General features: G+C 38.1%; 1 protein-coding gene across 3 annotated transcripts in view; it reads right to left on the bottom strand.

Annotated features, from left to right (window-relative positions):
• Positions 1–10,943, bottom strand: part of LOC308138517 (uncharacterized protein) — a 109,331-nt gene extending 98,388 nt beyond the window's left edge. For all 3 annotated transcript variants that reach the window (XM_080507659.1, XM_080507660.1, XM_080507661.1), the window contains exons 1-7: positions 10,852–10,943; positions 8,215–8,339; positions 7,236–7,310; positions 7,058–7,157; positions 1,223–1,346; positions 842–1,117; positions 7–81 (exon numbers count right to left, since the gene is read on the bottom strand). In XM_080507659.1, coding sequence (XP_080363785.1) covers positions 7–81; positions 842–1,117; positions 1,223–1,346; positions 7,058–7,157; positions 7,236–7,310; positions 8,215–8,305 — 741 coding nt within the window. In that variant the 5' untranslated portion in view covers positions 8,306–8,339; positions 10,852–10,943. The remainder of the gene's footprint in view (positions 1–6; positions 82–841; positions 1,118–1,222; positions 1,347–7,057; positions 7,158–7,235; positions 7,311–8,214; positions 8,340–10,851) is intronic.
• Positions 10,944–17,506: the final 6,563 nt, after the last annotated feature.

Genomic DNA, 17,506 nt, shown 5'->3' with positions numbered 1-17,506 from the left:
TTTCACCTCCAGCAGCTCACAGCAGATTTCCATTTCTGCCATGTAAGGGTCACAGTAGATCAGGAGTTGCTTCAGTTCAATCTGTGGGAGAGACAGTATATTAATTGTTTTTCTGGGAATCTCATGACAGTTTTGGTATCACGTCATGTTCTTAAAATTGCCTTTAGGTGCGAGTGTCTGTCTCGTTGTGTTTGCCCTGCCTTCACATATTATCCGTAAAGATTGGCTCCAGCCCCCCCACCACCCGAGGTGGGAAGAAGCTTTCAAAATGAAGGATTAATGGGTGGAACACGTTCCACTCTTACATATTAAATATGTCCTATTAATTGATAAAGGTAATACACTTTGTTCATTTGTTATCTGTTCTATCTCCGGTCCAGAATACACACTCCACCTTTAAAATGCAGGTTGTGCATTTTTGAAAGGCTATTTTCTAAATTACTTCCCGCTACTGTTTAGCATTATTTAGCATATATTTGGTATTATACAAGCCAGCTGTTAATTTTACTTGATGCAAATCCTACACAGAAAGACTGGATCCTCAAACAGTAAGCTTTGTTATAATTTCTCTGCTTTTACGATGTCAGATTTAGAGATTAAGATCTTTATTTCAAGAGAGGCCTGACCAAGCATCTCTGTGAATAATTTACACATCTGAAACTATTGAATATTTACCCAGATCAAAGAGAAATGCACCCCATTCTTAAAAAAAAAGCTTATGAAAATAGTGAGAGTGGATAATGAAATTTCTGTTGTGCACAGCTGATAGACACTGTGATAAATCATTGCACCTCAAATCGTAAACCTTTACATGTTCTGACATAGCTAGCATGGGACATACATCCACAGGCCGTCCGTCCTCCACTCGTGTAGTTATGAGCGTTCGCCCACTGAAGTCAACGCTGTCCCTCTCTTCAGTCAGTCTTCTTTCTATGAGCTTGCAGTCCATGTAAATGGACACGATGTTGCTCTGGACAGAAATGCTCAGCTTGTGCCACTGGCGATCAAAGAGGGCATGTAGGTCACGGCCCTTGAATGTGTAGCGGAGAGCGTTCTTTAGCTGACCCTGGTAAGAAAACTCCACCACTTTTTTATCACCATCAACCACCAAAGACACCTGAGGAGTAGAGGGAAGTGTATCGGATCAAGATAATCTACTCACGGGAACATACACCAATTGTGCAGGAAGATATGCAGCATTGCAACGTGCAGTGGAGCTCACCTGACTGCCTCCTGACTGGTCGAATATCTGCCAAAGATACCAGCGGTCTTTTTTTGTAGTTCTCCTCACCCGGAAAATGGAAACAAGGGAGTACTCGCTTGACAACCCACTTGGAAATATCAATCTGAACACAGATACAAAAAAACAAAAAAACAAGAACAACATGGCAATGACAAATTCGTTATTGAAAATGATATTCAAGTATTTATAAATGCAAAAGAATATATATCATTTTAGGGGAATTTTAGAAAATTGTTGATGTAAAGACAATGCACAAAGAGGTTTCAACATTAAAACAATTAGCACAAATACTATTTAAGCTGTTAATAAATATCTTGTGCTTAGAAACGGATGTGTGTTTACATCAGAGTGGGAGAAAGAAATTTAATTGGAGAACATAATAAAAAGAGAGATGGTTGGGGAAAAAAGATAAGAAAACATTTAAATGGTCAACGCTATGGAGATGTGGTAATCGTTTCTATTGTGATTATGGGATTTATGTCGAAAAAAACAAACAAACAAAGCTTAGCGAGTCTACCTATTTGTAGTTGAAATGAGAACGTGATCTTTCCCGTCATGTATATTTCATTAACACTATCTTCCCGCTCTACTTTTTGTGGATGCTCAGGATATTACCAGTGCCTGGTAAACAAATTAAATATTAAAATATCTTAAAATCTGAAGATGTTAGTGTCCAGTATCATTTCTCAATATGGTATGTAAACTACATTTGAGCTTTCAGAGGCTGAATAATGCGCTAGCCAATCAAATTCGGCGATCGATAAAGCATTTCAGTATCCTCTTGCTGCTGAGACATTCACATAAATAAACCTGACAAACTTGATTCCATTTATCCTGATGAATTTTATATAGGCGCCCCTGTCATTCAGATAATGAAAGCATATAGACATTGATCCCATGTCGAAGAAGCCAATCTTTTACTTCACTGCGATACTGTGCACTGCAGTTATAGTGTTATGGAGGCCTTCAACAGTGCAGTCATACTATGTTTATGACCTTACCTGCTCTGTAAAGTCCAATCACACAGCTAAAAATATGTTTTAGTAGTAGCAAAATGTAAGGGCAAAATAGAAAATGTGCGAAGAAAACAATATCATATTTCAAATCGCACCCACACTCAAATGAATTACAGCTTATTCACCAAGTCATCTCTCAACCCACAGCCCCCGCTCCCTTCTTAATTCCATACAGAAAGACAAGAAGAAAAAAAAAAAAGACCAACAAAACATTGTCCCCTTCAAAACACTATTCCCAAACCTCAACACCATACTCAAATTAACAGCCAAAAGTGGAAGAGCATAAACATAATAAATCAAGATCAGCAAAAATAATAATAATGCAATGATAAGGTCGTTGGGAAGGAAGAGCACAGCCTGGGGGAGGAAGAGAGAGCGACTTGCCTTAGACAGGTTGGAAATTAGTTTTCACTCCAATATATCATCTCCTATTCTCTCTGAGCGTCATACCCTCTTCTATTGTGTCCCTCGAATTCTTTGAGATTTTTGGTGTAAACGGTACATGACTAAAATGATAAATACACCAAGTTAAAGCTGCTGAAAAATCAAATGCTTCTGTGAGAGGCCGAGCACTGGGAAGGTCATTTGTTGCCCGGGGGCTAAAGAACTATTTCAGCTGCAGTTCAATATCAAAAGTGGCAAAGCAATTTATAAAAATGAGAAATTCAAAGGAAATCAGAACAGAATATGTTCAGGCTGCACATACAATAAGTGCTTGTACTTAAAGTTTGTTTTGGATAAAAGAATAACTTTAAAGAAATCATATACAAATGGATAAAGGAGAACTGAATATAACTGCAGAATACACTGAAATGCCATATTTCTTAAGGCCTTTATAGTTCAAGTCTTCTTTTAAGGGGCCCCTAACTGAGACTCCTCTTATTTCAAAACACAACCTGTCTACAGTGTGCTGCTCTTGATCTCTCAGGACCAACAGAGTCAAAGGTCTTGACCTGCTGCTGACTGCCCTTGGTGGATAAGTGGCTAAACTTGGCACTCAGTGTCTTTAAGTTGGGAACACTGTTTGTCTGACTCTCTGGATTTTTTTTTAAATTTCTTTAAAAGCTACTCCTGACGTTCAAGTATGTGATAATGAGCTAATGTAAAAGATGTGCATCAATTTCTCCTCCTCATGTCCTACATTGCCAAAACTTTTACAATATACTATAAGTGATTCTGCCACTAGCCCCATTCAAATATGAGTAATTGACATTGGCAAACAGTGCATGCTCTGGAAGAATTGGAAATGCCTCCTGGAATAGATTCATTCATAAAGTTCTGCTTCAATGCAAGGCATGTCAGGACTGTGTACCATGGGGTTGGATTGTGCTGCATTAAGAAGTGGGACCTGGTTTCCATCCAAATTACTCAAGCGGCAATATCAAGACGGAGGATCATATAAATCTTCCTTAGAAACATTTTTAGACAACAGTCACAGAGTAGCACTTTGGCACACAAGAGTTATAATCAGACCTAATTCTATTTTTATGGAGAATGACGATGGGCTTTCTGGAAACTATCACCCCTCCTGGAACATGTCTTTGACCGCAGTTATTACTTGGCTGACACTAACCCCTGTATAATCATGGACAATGGTTTGACAGAATGTCGCAGCAACACTACCAGCCTAGTAGATGATCTCACGCAAGTGACTTTGGATGGTGTGGCTCACAAGAAACCCTATCCAGGAGGATTCTTCCAAATGAGCTGCAGGAATCGAATTGCCACTGTGGAAACAATCAAACTTCAAATGCTAGCCTAGTTGGCTCGCATCCCTATTACTGAAACTCAATCCACCAGAAGATCAAAGTGAACTCAACCATGACAGTTTATACACTAAATGCATCATTCATGCAAGGAAAGACTATGACGTCTTCTCAGCATGAAACCGCCTCGAAGATGAAATGTGGAGGAAGAGCTGCGGTTCTCAGCATGATACTATCAAACCATGCCTGCAATCTGCAAGAGGGATATTTTAATGGAGAAATGAGCCGACACAAACAAGTGTCCATGTGTGCAGCTGTGTCAGGCAGTATGCTATTGTTATTCCAGTGTAAATAAGCACACAGAACGGACAACATGAGAGGATCCTTTGCAACAGCAGCAAAACTTTAATAGCTTATCCAAAGCTATGATTTTCAGCAATGTAGCAAATTTGAAACCATTAAAGTTACAAGTTACTGCGCATCCACACGTAGCCGTTTCAAGTAAATTTTGTTCATTCTCACCCTCACAACAATTACATAACATCAGTTCAAAAGGTTGCAGTAGCTTTTCACCATTACATTTCTTGGATGGTGGTATGTAACAAGTGAAAGGACATTACATTTATTTTCAGCGCTCCAATGAAACTGTAATCTTAAAGCCACTGACATACACATCTCTCTCCTCAAGCGCTTTATCCAGTTCAGCTCATCCCAGCTGACTATATGCTAAAGAGAGGTACATGCTGAACAAACACAAAAACAGGGGTACATTCTCACATTAAAACAGGGCCAAATTATACAGACTAGTTAACCTTAAATATGTTTTAGTTCTGGGAGGAAACTGGAGGAAACTAAAAATGAATATGGAAAATTAACACATAAGAAAGTTAGCACACTGTAAACTCGAACATCACTTAAATATTCTTGTGTAATCTGTTAGACAAAAAGTTTTGAGTTCTGTGTGCTTGTTCGGGTTAACAGTGCAGTACAGGGTTGACTCATAAGCCCATGTGATTAATTATCTGACAAAACAATCGCAAATCACTGAAACTCCATATTGATGACCACGTTATTTTGGATGCTTAACATCTCAGTTTCAAAATGGCAAACCCTGCACTCCGAGGATTTGTGATCACATTACAGAGAAAAGTTAAAACAATCCTTATTTTAAAAACACAAATTACTGCTACATGAAGGAAAAACTAATTGAAAAGAGACAGAATGTCTTTATATTGAACGTTTCTTCAGATCACAAACAAAATAACAAACAGAATTGACAGTTTTTATATATAAAAACAGAAATACAAAGTGAACAGTGTGAATCCTAACTTTTTTGCTTGTTTTCCTTGCTATATACAATTGGAGCATCCATCCAACAGCCTGTTACTTAACTACAAATTGCAATAAAAACTTGGAACATTTGAAAAAATAAACTGTTGCTATTGCTGTTGAGTCTGTAACTATACAGCAAAATCCATAATGTTGATCATAAAGACACTGTCAGCCTTGTTTAAATGCAAATACTGCACATACAGTTGTTATATACATCAGACAGGAATGTGAGATATAAGTTATATATGAGGCAATCAGGGAGCGACATCAAACAAAGATACATCTCTAATGGCAGTGAGCCACTGCAGCACTATGCTTTAATACTGTATGGATGAATGCATGTTGCATTTTGTGAAGTCATTTGTCTCACAAACCTTCCGTCCCATGCTTGTGTCAGATGTGATCTATGCACCACAATTTGTATAGTGCCAAAGAGTTGGCAGAGCATCAGCCAGATCTGGAGAATTGAGCATCTTTTGCTGCATATCCGGCATTAAGTGAGCAATGTTTTAGTGGCTGTGGCAGGGGCAGAGGGGCCTCCTGCTTCATGCAATTGCCCTCGCTTTCCCTCCTCAGCTGACATGCAGTATCACCTGTCAAAGTACTTAGATAATTGGATATGAGAGGGATCGCAGTCTTGCCACTATAACCAATGACAGTGTCAGCAGCGTCACTGAGAGCCAGCATCCTCTTGCACTATGGGCCCAGACTGAGTGAGGGGCTGAAGTAAATGTATTTTCAGCTGGTTGACTGAACAGAGAAGCAGATCACAAATCACCTGGCTCAAAGATTCTTTCACCTCACCAGGGAGAGAGAGTCTGGCAGTAAATGTTTACAGTTGCATGTAAAAATACTAAAAATACCCTCCCCTCCTGGAAGAATGACAGAGTGTTCTCTTTCAACGTTACAACCTCAGGACAGAAAACAATGAACATCTAAAAAAAAAAAAACCCTAACAAAAAAAAACTTTTCTCTTTTGATTCACAGCCTTTATGTAAAGCCTGCATTGAACATCCATTATAGGCTTATGTATGCCGCTGGTCTTTTGTGATACAACTGACAGGATTAAATGAAAAGTGCAGCTGGCCTTTATAAATATTATATCAAATTAAACGGGCACTATATCATCATATCAACCTCAGAATGGTGAAGTCACAGCATGGCCCTGCTCATTGCCCGGTGAATAAAGGTCCTCACTAAATGGCACCTTCGTGTGTCATTTATGTAGTTATTTTAATATTCCTGTCTTATTATACGTGCTCAGACTTTTTTTTAATTCGTTTATGTCCCACTTTTTGCCCTTAGGAGGTTTCTAGAATAAATGCAATATATATTAATTCTGTTCAAATTATTCCCTGTCTACCAGCTCACCTCACTGCCTGCCCTTATTAGCCAAGGCAAATGAAACTATTGCTCTGAGCAGGTTACATAGGGGTTGCCTCAGTTCAACCCTTTCATGACAGATGACTAAACTGTTTGTTTTTTTCTTTTGAAAACAAGAAAAAAAAAGATTAGATGAAGCCAGGTCAAATCCTCATCATGATGGCATAATAGAATTTTACAAGTAATCTTACAATATTTGACTAGTTAGAAATAAGCAGCTCTTTTTATTTTTAATCAGTCTGTGAGGGAGTAAAATGACAGCAGCAGCAAACTCAGAGTATGCTTTAACTCTGCCCTGTTCTTCCATATGACAACTAAGAACAATTTAAATGATGCAAATGATAAAGACATATGGCTGACATGTGCATGCTACTTACTTTGTTGGTTTAATTAGTGGACTGCTTCCTAATCGATACGATGGCAGTTCTTCAGTGACTGTCCCATTTCTGAAGAGAAACTTGTCTGTGAGATCGAATCCTGCAAGAAGTGGACAGCGTGTTACTTGATTTGAGCTTTGAGTGACTCACAAAGTCACTGCGTTATTTCACTACGTACCTGAAATGTCTAGAGGCCGATCTAACACCTCAGAAAACCTGTGTTCCTCCACACTCAGAGAGGGACATGAGCCATCTAAGGGGAAAATAATCAAAGCAGTTGGGTTCTGTCCATTTATGGTTTAACCAATTTTGCCAACGGCAATGAAGGAAAGAGTGAACAGATTCCCTCTCATTTTGAAAGCACAAATTTACTTAGCAGAAATCTAAATCAGGGCAGAAAATGTAATATCTTCTTTTAATCCCATTCAAATATTCCCTTTATGAGCACAGTATGTGATGATCATGATCTTCTTTTGGATTATCCCTTCAGTTCGGCATTGCAGATGATGAACTTGGCACAAGTTTTTACGTATAATATTTTCAAATTCAAAACTTCACTATCACGTCAATCAGTTTGCGAGTTGTAATGTAGTAGATATAGCCACTGAAGTTAGGAAGCTACCCAGATAGCCGCAGCATGTTTAGTCTCGTAACTCCAGGATCCAGTCTGTCCGCTCTCTAATTATAAAAATGACACATTGAATATTAAACACAGCATAGACTGGAGCTTGTGAAGAAAGAAACTGCCAAAACTGTAATGTGACATTAAAAGAGTTTCAATTAAACGAACTAAGTATTATGTTGCGTCACTACAGCCATCTAATGTATTTTAAAGATAAGTCACAATCAGCTTTGTCCTGTAGTATTCTTCAAAATCTGCACTTTTAGATAGAAGCATTCATTTGCCAAAAGAATCTCACTGTTAAAACAAGTCTCTCCAATGTGAGTAAATTCAAGACAAAAATATGAAGCCTATCCTAAATAATGTAGTCATGTTAACCTCATACACATACAATATATGTCTTTTAGATGTGCTGTCTGAAGAAGATACTAACTGCTACTCTCAGGCTGCAGCATCAGCATCAGTCACAATAAATTGGTTTAGTCGATGTTGTTGAAGGGAAAATGTTGCTGTCGACAAACTCTTGAGTGTATACCTGCTTGTTCACTCACTGCCATTCCAAAAGTGCAAGGAATGGAAATCACAGTCCAAATGAAGGCGGCAGTCCATCTTAGGAAGCAAATCATGGCTTTGGTGTTTGAAAGCAGTCCACATGAAAACCTTGATGCAAACGAAACAGTATTAAATAAATATAAGATCAGTGAAATCGAAAGGGTAATTTCAGATAATCAATGAAACACTGGCACTACACACTTAGCCTATCCCGGTGCCAACAAAAACACTGATAATAATTGAATGAAGTTGCTTAATTCATCTTTTCATGCTGCACACACCAACAACTTTGACTGGGTTGAATTCATTCCGGTGGCATTTTTATATGGAAATAGGCAGGTGTTTCTGTGGCAGCTTAGAAGATAAGCTTTTAAAATGCTGCACCTATTAGAAACATACACAAAAGTTACAGATATGTAATAAACATTAAATGGAATCATTGTGGTACTTCTAAAACCCCTCATATGCACGTACATGATCCAGACTTGTGAATGCCCCTATAGTACAGTAGTTAAGTCATTCTGTGTGTGAATGTGTGAATGTGATGAGCTATGTAAAGTGCTTTAGGGCTGCTCACATAGCTATAAAGCGCTATATAAGTGAAATCCATTTACCATTTTACCATTCATTCTACTTCAAGCTAAGTTTCTATCAGCATGCTGGTTGTTTACGAACAGGCAGCTTAAGATTCATTTGGATTGTGTTTCTTATTCTCCACCCAATAGAAATTTTTCTAACTATATTCAAGCTATGTATGACAAAGTACTGTAGAAGGTCAAATTGTAACTGCAAGCTTCTTGTGTATTATTTTATCAACTCTCAACCCAAATGCCAAAGTCCTCCACTTTGTTCAGATCATACTCATTTAGCTCTGTGTTTTGCTCTGTTCAAATAGGCTTGGTCGAGGATGCCACACGCTAAGATCAAATGGGGAAACCTCCAGTTACAACTACGTCTCCTGAACAATTTGAATACGCTGCCAAACCAAATCCTGCGCATTACTCTCATACCATTGTGCACGCAGTGCTTTTAGAGCAGGGTCATCCTGGAAGATAAAGAGTTGCATCCCAAGTACAGTCAGTAACGTACAACTTTATCTGACTCTTTTAAATCAGACCTGCCTGAAAAACTAGCACATTGTCAGATGATGAAAACTGAGCTTATAAAGAAAGAAAAAGATGGGTTGTTCAAGGACTTTCTGAAGTTTCAAAGACGAAAAAAAGAAGTGGAACAGGGCTCAACAAAGAGCAGTGCAGAGTTTTGATCAGATGTGAACAGAACAATTCTGTATTTTTGGCAAGAATTTAAAATTGTACAATAATAGTATTTCATTGCATTCAAACGAAAATAGCTTCAGATCTTGAATTTAGACTTTTTTTTTTTTTAAACATGTTACAAGCACTTATGTTAGTTTTATGACAAAACAGCACAAGTCAAGGACAAATGTCCTTCTTGCCTTGTATACATTCATCTGTACTCATCGTGCCGAACAAAAAGAAGCCGAACTGAACCTGACCTCTACAGAAAAGGCACAATACATTAACTTAATTCATATGAAGAGATCACAGGGAGGGACCAATAATATTTTTTCCTTTACTTTCCTTCTTTAACTGCCTTCATGTTTCATCCAAATTAATTTAGCCATAGTGTTGTTGCCCTTCTCCCATTGAATCATAAAGTTTTGCATGCAGGGCCCACAGTATCATGGCGCTTCTGGGTGATATGACCATGCCACTTACAACTACAGCCATGCATATGTCGTAGACAAGAAGCACTACAGAAGTATCACATTGCCTGACTGTGTGAAGGTGTGATGTTATTCCAGTCAATTCTGCAAATGCATGCACTACACGCCGTTGTGGAGCTTGGACCCAGCAGTCACAGTTATTCCACATCTTTACATGACGGATTGTTATTATTTGTGGGGAGGGTTTTGTCGGAGTTAGAATTGCCACTTTAAAGCGCACATGGTTTAGTTTCTGTACTGGGGACTGCAACACTGCTTGAGCTATCTGCTGTGAGCAGGCATCGATCTGAAATCTAAATTGAAAACAGGGGACAGAGTGAGCTTCAGTCACATATATGTCACAGCTTGAGAAAGGCTATACCTTGGGCACTTATGTTACTCTGTCGCTCCATCATTCATTCAGCCACTTTCGGTCAGGGGCAATAACTCAGCCTAAGTAAGACTCTGCAATATTCAAAGAAGTGCGTTTCTCTGCGCGCCACCGCTGATTGGCTGGATAATTTTATATATGTAGATATAATTTATTTTTCATAATTAGGGGATGCGAAGGTTCCTGTTCCTTCAGTATCCGACACATCCCACACTTTGCTGTTAACAAGTGATGCAATACGACACATGTTTATCACAAATAAGCCCTCACAGGACACGCGTCCCACTACGCGCACAACTTAGACACATCAAGACTGAGTGGATAAAATATCAAGCGACACACACACAAATAAAAGCTGTGAAACGAGTCCTTTAAAATACATTTCCGACGTGTTAACGCGCTTGTTTCTACATTAAGCCGATTATCTTTTTTCCCCTCTTCTTTTTTCTTCTTCTTATTCTAGAATTTTTTTTTTTCAATTCATGTGATCTGTAAGTACTTACAGTTGCTGGTAAAGTTTCCTCTAAGGCAAAAACAAACACAAGGCAGCTCAAAAAGCATAATCCATGTGTGATTACGATCAGTCCGATTCCGGATTCCTGGACTTAGAAATAAAAGTCACAGTGGGATCGCCCGCTCGATCGCGGTCCTTATTAGTTGCACCGAGTGGCCCTCCCACTCTGTCATTATTACTGAAATGCACTGACAGAGACTTCAGCGAACAAGAGGAACACACACTGAAAGCTTTCATATTAGTGGAAATAAATGCCCCAAGGGCAGTTCAAACAAACTATTACTGGAGAGAGCCAGGTGCAGGAATTAAATGCCGTTTGATGTATTGTCATTTTATCAGATATGTCAGCATAATAGGCCTAAAATCACAAGGATTTACTTGTATTTAACGGAGCTTCATGTGTATTAACTGTCCCAAGTCAAGCTTCGCAAGTCACAAGGCGTGTTAACACATATTTAAATCTTACCTGGCAATTCATCACAGCAAATAAATTACACATTAAAGCCAGAAAAAAAGGGCTTTATATTCTCCCACACAATGGGACATTTTGCTTTAGTTAGTTCTGAATTCAGCATTGGTGCTGCAGCCACATACTCAGCCGACATCCTATTTTAGTCAGAAGACCTAAATGCCATGTTGCAATACTATACTGCTATATGGAAGCCAACTACCTTCACGTTCACCACTGATGTACTGAGCTGGTCAAGCAGTGTCACTCAGTGGAGTCTGTGTCACTTCCTGCTGCCTAATGAAAATCTCAACAGACTTCCTATATGTTGCACTTCTGATTGATAGTAACACGTTTGTTTTAAGTTCACAAAACAAAGCATTTGTAAGAATGTAAAAGTTAAACCATCATTCCCACTCCACAGAAACAGGTGTTCAGGCTGCACATACGTAACTATTTAGACAGATGATTGTAATACCCACCCCTTTACCACTAGGACTCACACACATGCACATACACACTCACATGTCTGTGCACTTGCACATACATGCACACGCAGAGAAACACGTACAAACTCTGCTTTTCCATCCATCCACCCGCCCATCCATCTACTTTATCTGTTTCATCCAAATGCAATGACAAAGTAAACATTTAAATGAAGCAGATGGCTCTTTCTCTGTTGTTGCTGTTTTATAAACATAAGCTTTTTTTCGCCCTTTTTCCTAAGAGTCTGGATCCTCTGCACTTCTTTGTTCCTGCTTTGAGTTAAGTCTGTATTTTGTGTTTACTGCTTTTCTCACAGTTAGCATAAAACATTTACAAGAGTCTATAATTTTATAATAAAGTTAACATCATGCATAAAATACCCTTTGCGTATGAGTGGTAGTAGCTGGAATAAATATCACGAAAATGGTACTAAAAATGACCTGATTTATTTCTGTCTTAGCCAAGTCGCTGTCTATATATCACTGCCTGTGTTTGTGTACAGTTTGCATGAAATGGCCCTTTATGGATGTTGCATGACTGAGTATATGGTAACAAGAATAAAATTAGCATGGACCTTTATTGGCCCACACTCTGCATTTAAACGAAAACCTTTAAAACACTTAGCATAAGTTGTGGGTATTTATGGTCTTTTTACTGCATGTGAATCAACTTTACAGCAACTTCACAGGTCCAGTTTCTACAAGACTTTCTAAAGCTGCAGGACTAAGTTCCAACATAAGTTCCAACAACATCAACATGTAAATTGTACTTAAGTGTGAAATACATATAGGAAAATATAGTCAGAAATGTACAGGTCCCCAAAAATATGACTTAACTGCACTAAAATGTGTATTTATTATTGTTTTACTTAACCATCTCAATAACTGGTTATAAACATAAATATTCAAGTAGCCCATCACATGACACAAATTAGATTGACTGATGAAACTCAAACCAGACATCAGAACAGAGAAGAAACAAGGTTATAAGTATTAAACATGCTTGTCTGATTATTTCAGACCGTACTGACCTACTGGGATTTCCACACAAAACCTTCACTGTAGTTTACAGAGGTAGAACTTGAAGAGAAAATATTAAATTTTAAGTTCCTTGAAATAAGCTGGACAAATATGTTCAAAGTCATTTTAACCATTTTAACCTCATCTTACGAACACAGTTCTTGAGCACGTTTCTGATTTTCTCAGCTGTTTCAGTTACTGATTCCTTAGTCCTCATTGATAAAGAGTATATTTTTCAGGTTTGTTTCAAAGGAAGTGCTTGCTGTGTTTTTTGCCCACACAAAAATCAGCAATTTGAAGTAGAGATTGAAACATTCTTTTGGAATGGAGCCAAACATCTGCCAGTAAAAAAAACCTCTCTACTCACTAAGGTAAGCTCCAGAGCAACACACCATATTCAAGTATAAGACTGGGTATCTGTGGGTGTGTGTTAATGATTCCATAAAAGAAAAAAAAAAGTCAAGAATAATTAAATGCATCCATCATCAATATAGTTTTATCCTAATTAGGGTCAGCCGAGACATGCCACCAGTCCATCACAGAGTGACAGCCAGTCTCATACACACACACACACACACACACACACACACACACACACACACACGGGCATGATGAGAACATGCAAACCCCCACACCAACCTCTCCAAGCCAACCTTTCACTATGTGGCTTGAGTCCTAACCACTCCACCTTCTGGACAACACGTTAGGAAAAACCCTCAATGGTCAGACTATAAGAATTAAGGTGGAACTATCAGGACAAACATTTGTTTGGAGACTTCCATGTGGGGACAAGCACAAACACACAGATTGACAACACCATGATGAATGGTTGCAGGGATTAATATTATTTCCATGTCATTTCAGCTTTAGCATAAAATGGAAAGTCTGATTAAAATAAAAGGAGGGGGGGCGGGGGGCAATAAGAGGTGGCAGCAACAGATGGTCATGCTGATTCTGACTGCAAGACGTTACATTCCCATGCTTGGTGCCCTCCTGACTTGAGAAATATTCTCAGACATTGAACAAAAATAGTATTTTCTAGAGTATTCAATGCATTCTCCTATTTTTTTCCCCTAAATATTGTTTTTCATTTGAGAGTTTCACATGTATATATAAACTTGCAAATTAACTAACGTTTATATGTAAAACTGATATGAAATAATGATTGCTTCAAAATATTACATCAATATGTTACAATCAAAATTAAATCAAGAATAACCGAGAGCTTGAAGATGGTTTTGTATTTTTCCAGTTGGTTAAGTTCATCCTTTATGTGTGCGTACAATAAATGTTTATTATTCTTCACATGATCCTCTTTAATCTTTCCTGTTACTTTTTCTCCCTTGACAGTTTCAACAAGCTGCTTCTGCTGGGTGAAAAGAAAAATCCGTCATCTTGTGATATAAGGTTACACTTATAGTCTATTGATGTGGATGAAACCATCTTTGTTGATGGAGAAGTTGAACAAATCATCCATCCAACATGGTTATTTATACTAATAATAAATAGAATTATCATTACAAGATTTAACAACGACAACATCCTTAACAAATCATCATAAGTGTGTCATGAAATAAAGGTGATAAAATCATCACATGTTGAGCTAAAACTGTTTCCCTGAATGTATTTGGAAACATAAAGAAATTCTTAATTAATTTCCAACTAACACAAGATGTATACAGCATTCGACAAACATTGGCAAAGAACACACATTTAATGGCGTGCGCAATACACTCATGTGTGCATATATTCACCAAATGAAAGATCAGTGGAGGATGTTCAATAGGCTGAATAGAAACACTTTACTGTTGTCAACCACTGTTCTGCTTCATTTAATATTGTATTAGTGAATCTCATAATGAAACAAACAACAAATACAGCCTTCTTTTCTCAGGGTGGTTGTGCACATGTGCCTGTTCCTGCTGTGTACCACCATATTTATTTTTACTGGAAGCACACATATGCAGACATTATTGTTTGAACAATAGTTGTTTGTCTTGAAGGCAAACACACTAATCGCTGTATTGTGATACTTCATTAGTCGAACCATTATTATTGAAGGGCTTGGAGGTGACACACCTGCCGTTTTAGAAGATGATTTACTAAATTGTCATATGGCAAAGCACCAGACAAAGATGTGTCATTGTGTGTCGCTAATCTGTATGTAGACATAACCATTGATGTGGACCTTTCATGTGCTCATTCAAAAACAACAAATCCATTTAAGAGTCTGTCATTTCTGAGAACTCACCTGATCATAAAAGCTTCCAGTAGACAGACAAAAAGAATAAAAGATGAATAAAAAGACACAATAACCTGTCAGTTTGGCCTGCAGCTATAGTTGTGTGGGATATTCTTGAAATATGATCATATAATTGGCCCATCTATTGAAAGTAATAAAAGAAAATCAGTTGTCGACATTGGGTTAGCTGTGTGAAACTTTGACAGAAACTCAAAGATTCAGTGGTTTGGGCCTGTTAAAATGCGGCGCATGCAGGAAGCAGGCATGGATATTTCAAATGAACAGTTCTGATTTTATTATTTATAGCCATGGCACCACAATCAACTGAACAATAGCTGATAACTGAAAGCACGTCATGCTGTGGATTGCACTGAGTGCGTTTGTACAATATTCCACATTGGATTTGTCCATTTATTCAGGTGCTACAGAATGTACTCTGCTGTGTTGTACATCCTGTCACATTGCATCAAGACATTTTACATACATTCACTTTTAATGACCTGCATGACCTGCAAATAATACTCAGCCTTTGTCAATCAAGGTTAGAGTAAGGTGAAGTGATTGAGCATTAATACGATTGAACTGGAGTCAGAGGGCAGCTTCTGATTTAAAAATAGCGAACCTATCTGTATTACTCCATCATATTACTTCATCAGCTATCAGTCACGTGCTTCTCATCTCGAACAATTCCTTGCCATTAATCACCGCTTGTGTATGTCACAGTAGCTTCAACTGTTTTCTGTCCTCCGCAGGAGGCACTGTTTAAAGACCATCATTTTAAAAATGAATAGGGTTTCATTCAATACTGAAATAAGCGCTTAGCGACCACAGGACTTTGATGTGTAGTTGAAACGATTCCTACAGCTCCTTTCCTGCTCATCAACTGAGGTGAAAAACAGAGGAGTGAAGATGACAAGTGCAATGTGGCACTATAATCTGACTGCAATGGAACCAACATTAGGTAGAAATATAAATAAAACATGGAAAAATAAGACTTTAGTCTTTATTGTCTGCTCAGAGTCGCGATCCATCCTATTGACTGTTGTATATTTGTGAAATAATACAATGCAATAAAAAAGCATTATGCTTCAAGCAGATGTGTTTTCTTCCCACACAAACTTTCTTGGACAGACAGAGAGCTTCACAATTTCCTATAACAAGCCTCAATAGATGTATTTAGAGATTGCGGTACCGAGTACCCATTATGGCTCATTGCGAAGCTGCTCGATAGAGGCATTTGCAGTTTTGAAAGGTTGCATGAATTAAGCAGTCCTACCTTCCCTTCACAAGTGAATAATGGGTTATGAATGAATGTCATTAGTTTAATTAAACTTTCTTATATCAGCCATACAAATGAAGCTTGGATATATGGGTATTGATTTGAGTGAGCTGAATGTGAAAATGTCCAAACCAACAGTGACCAACTAATTAACTGAAAAGAATGTTCTTCATTCTAATCATTATTGGACCAATTTTCCCCAATACAACAGAGACATATTACAGTATTTTCATTTTTAGAAACTTCAGTTTCTCAATATCACCATCAGTTGCCACAGTCTTACAAAAGTAATTACTCAAGTAATAATTCAATTTTGTCTCTGTAATTCCAGACATGTTGATGCAGACTTTTTGCAACATAGGAAACAATGCAACTCATAAATAGAAGATAAGTCTTAGTAATGCAGGTAAAAGTATGAACAGAGATGCAGAATGAAAACAGAATTATTTTTTTTTAGATACCTCAGGGTCTTGAAAAAAGACGAATTTATTTAAAACTGAAAGAAGTTGTGAATGTTTCTGGCAGAAAAAAACTGGCATATTCCTACAATTTGTGTGTGTGTGTGTGTGTGTGTGTGTGTGTGTGTGTGTGTGTGTGTGTGTGTGTGTGTGTGCGTGTGTGCAAGAGGACAAAAGCAAAGACTACAGGTGAAAAAATATATGTAACACACAAAGAGCAGGTCTGCACAATGCCTCACAGGGAAAATGCTTGGCACCAAAACCAGCAGCCATTAGTTGAAATGAGCCACCGTGGTGGGTAATTGATAGTAAGAATTACCCCAATGATCAGCTTTACACTTGGGAATGTTTCTACAGGTGCACTGTCTGCACCCTAATTCCTAACGACCCATATCTACCTTTTCAGCTAATTTAAGGCCTAATGAGCCAGATACATTTTCCAAAAACACCCTACTGACTCCAAGTATTCGGCATGCCCGTTTGAGCAGGCACTAACTTCATGGCAGGGATAGTATTATCTGCTTTGCAAGATATTTTGAATGCCAGAAAAATGGGACACAATGAGTAAGTTGACACAGATATCCCAAAGAAGTTATGATAATTTCATCAAATGGTCTATGACATTGTATGACAATATGGTGAAAATAGAAGACACGTTGTACAGTTCTGTAGTGACTCCCACCTGACAGCAAGAATATTGTTATTGTTAAGA

This window comes from Blennius ocellaris (genome assembly GCF_963422515.1).
Source record: "Blennius ocellaris genome assembly, chromosome: 13".
Taxonomy (NCBI): Eukaryota; Metazoa; Chordata; class Actinopteri; order Blenniiformes; family Blenniidae; genus Blennius; species Blennius ocellaris.
The sequence above is the reverse complement of the archived record's forward strand: the minus strand, read 5'-3'. Positions and strand labels throughout refer to the sequence as shown.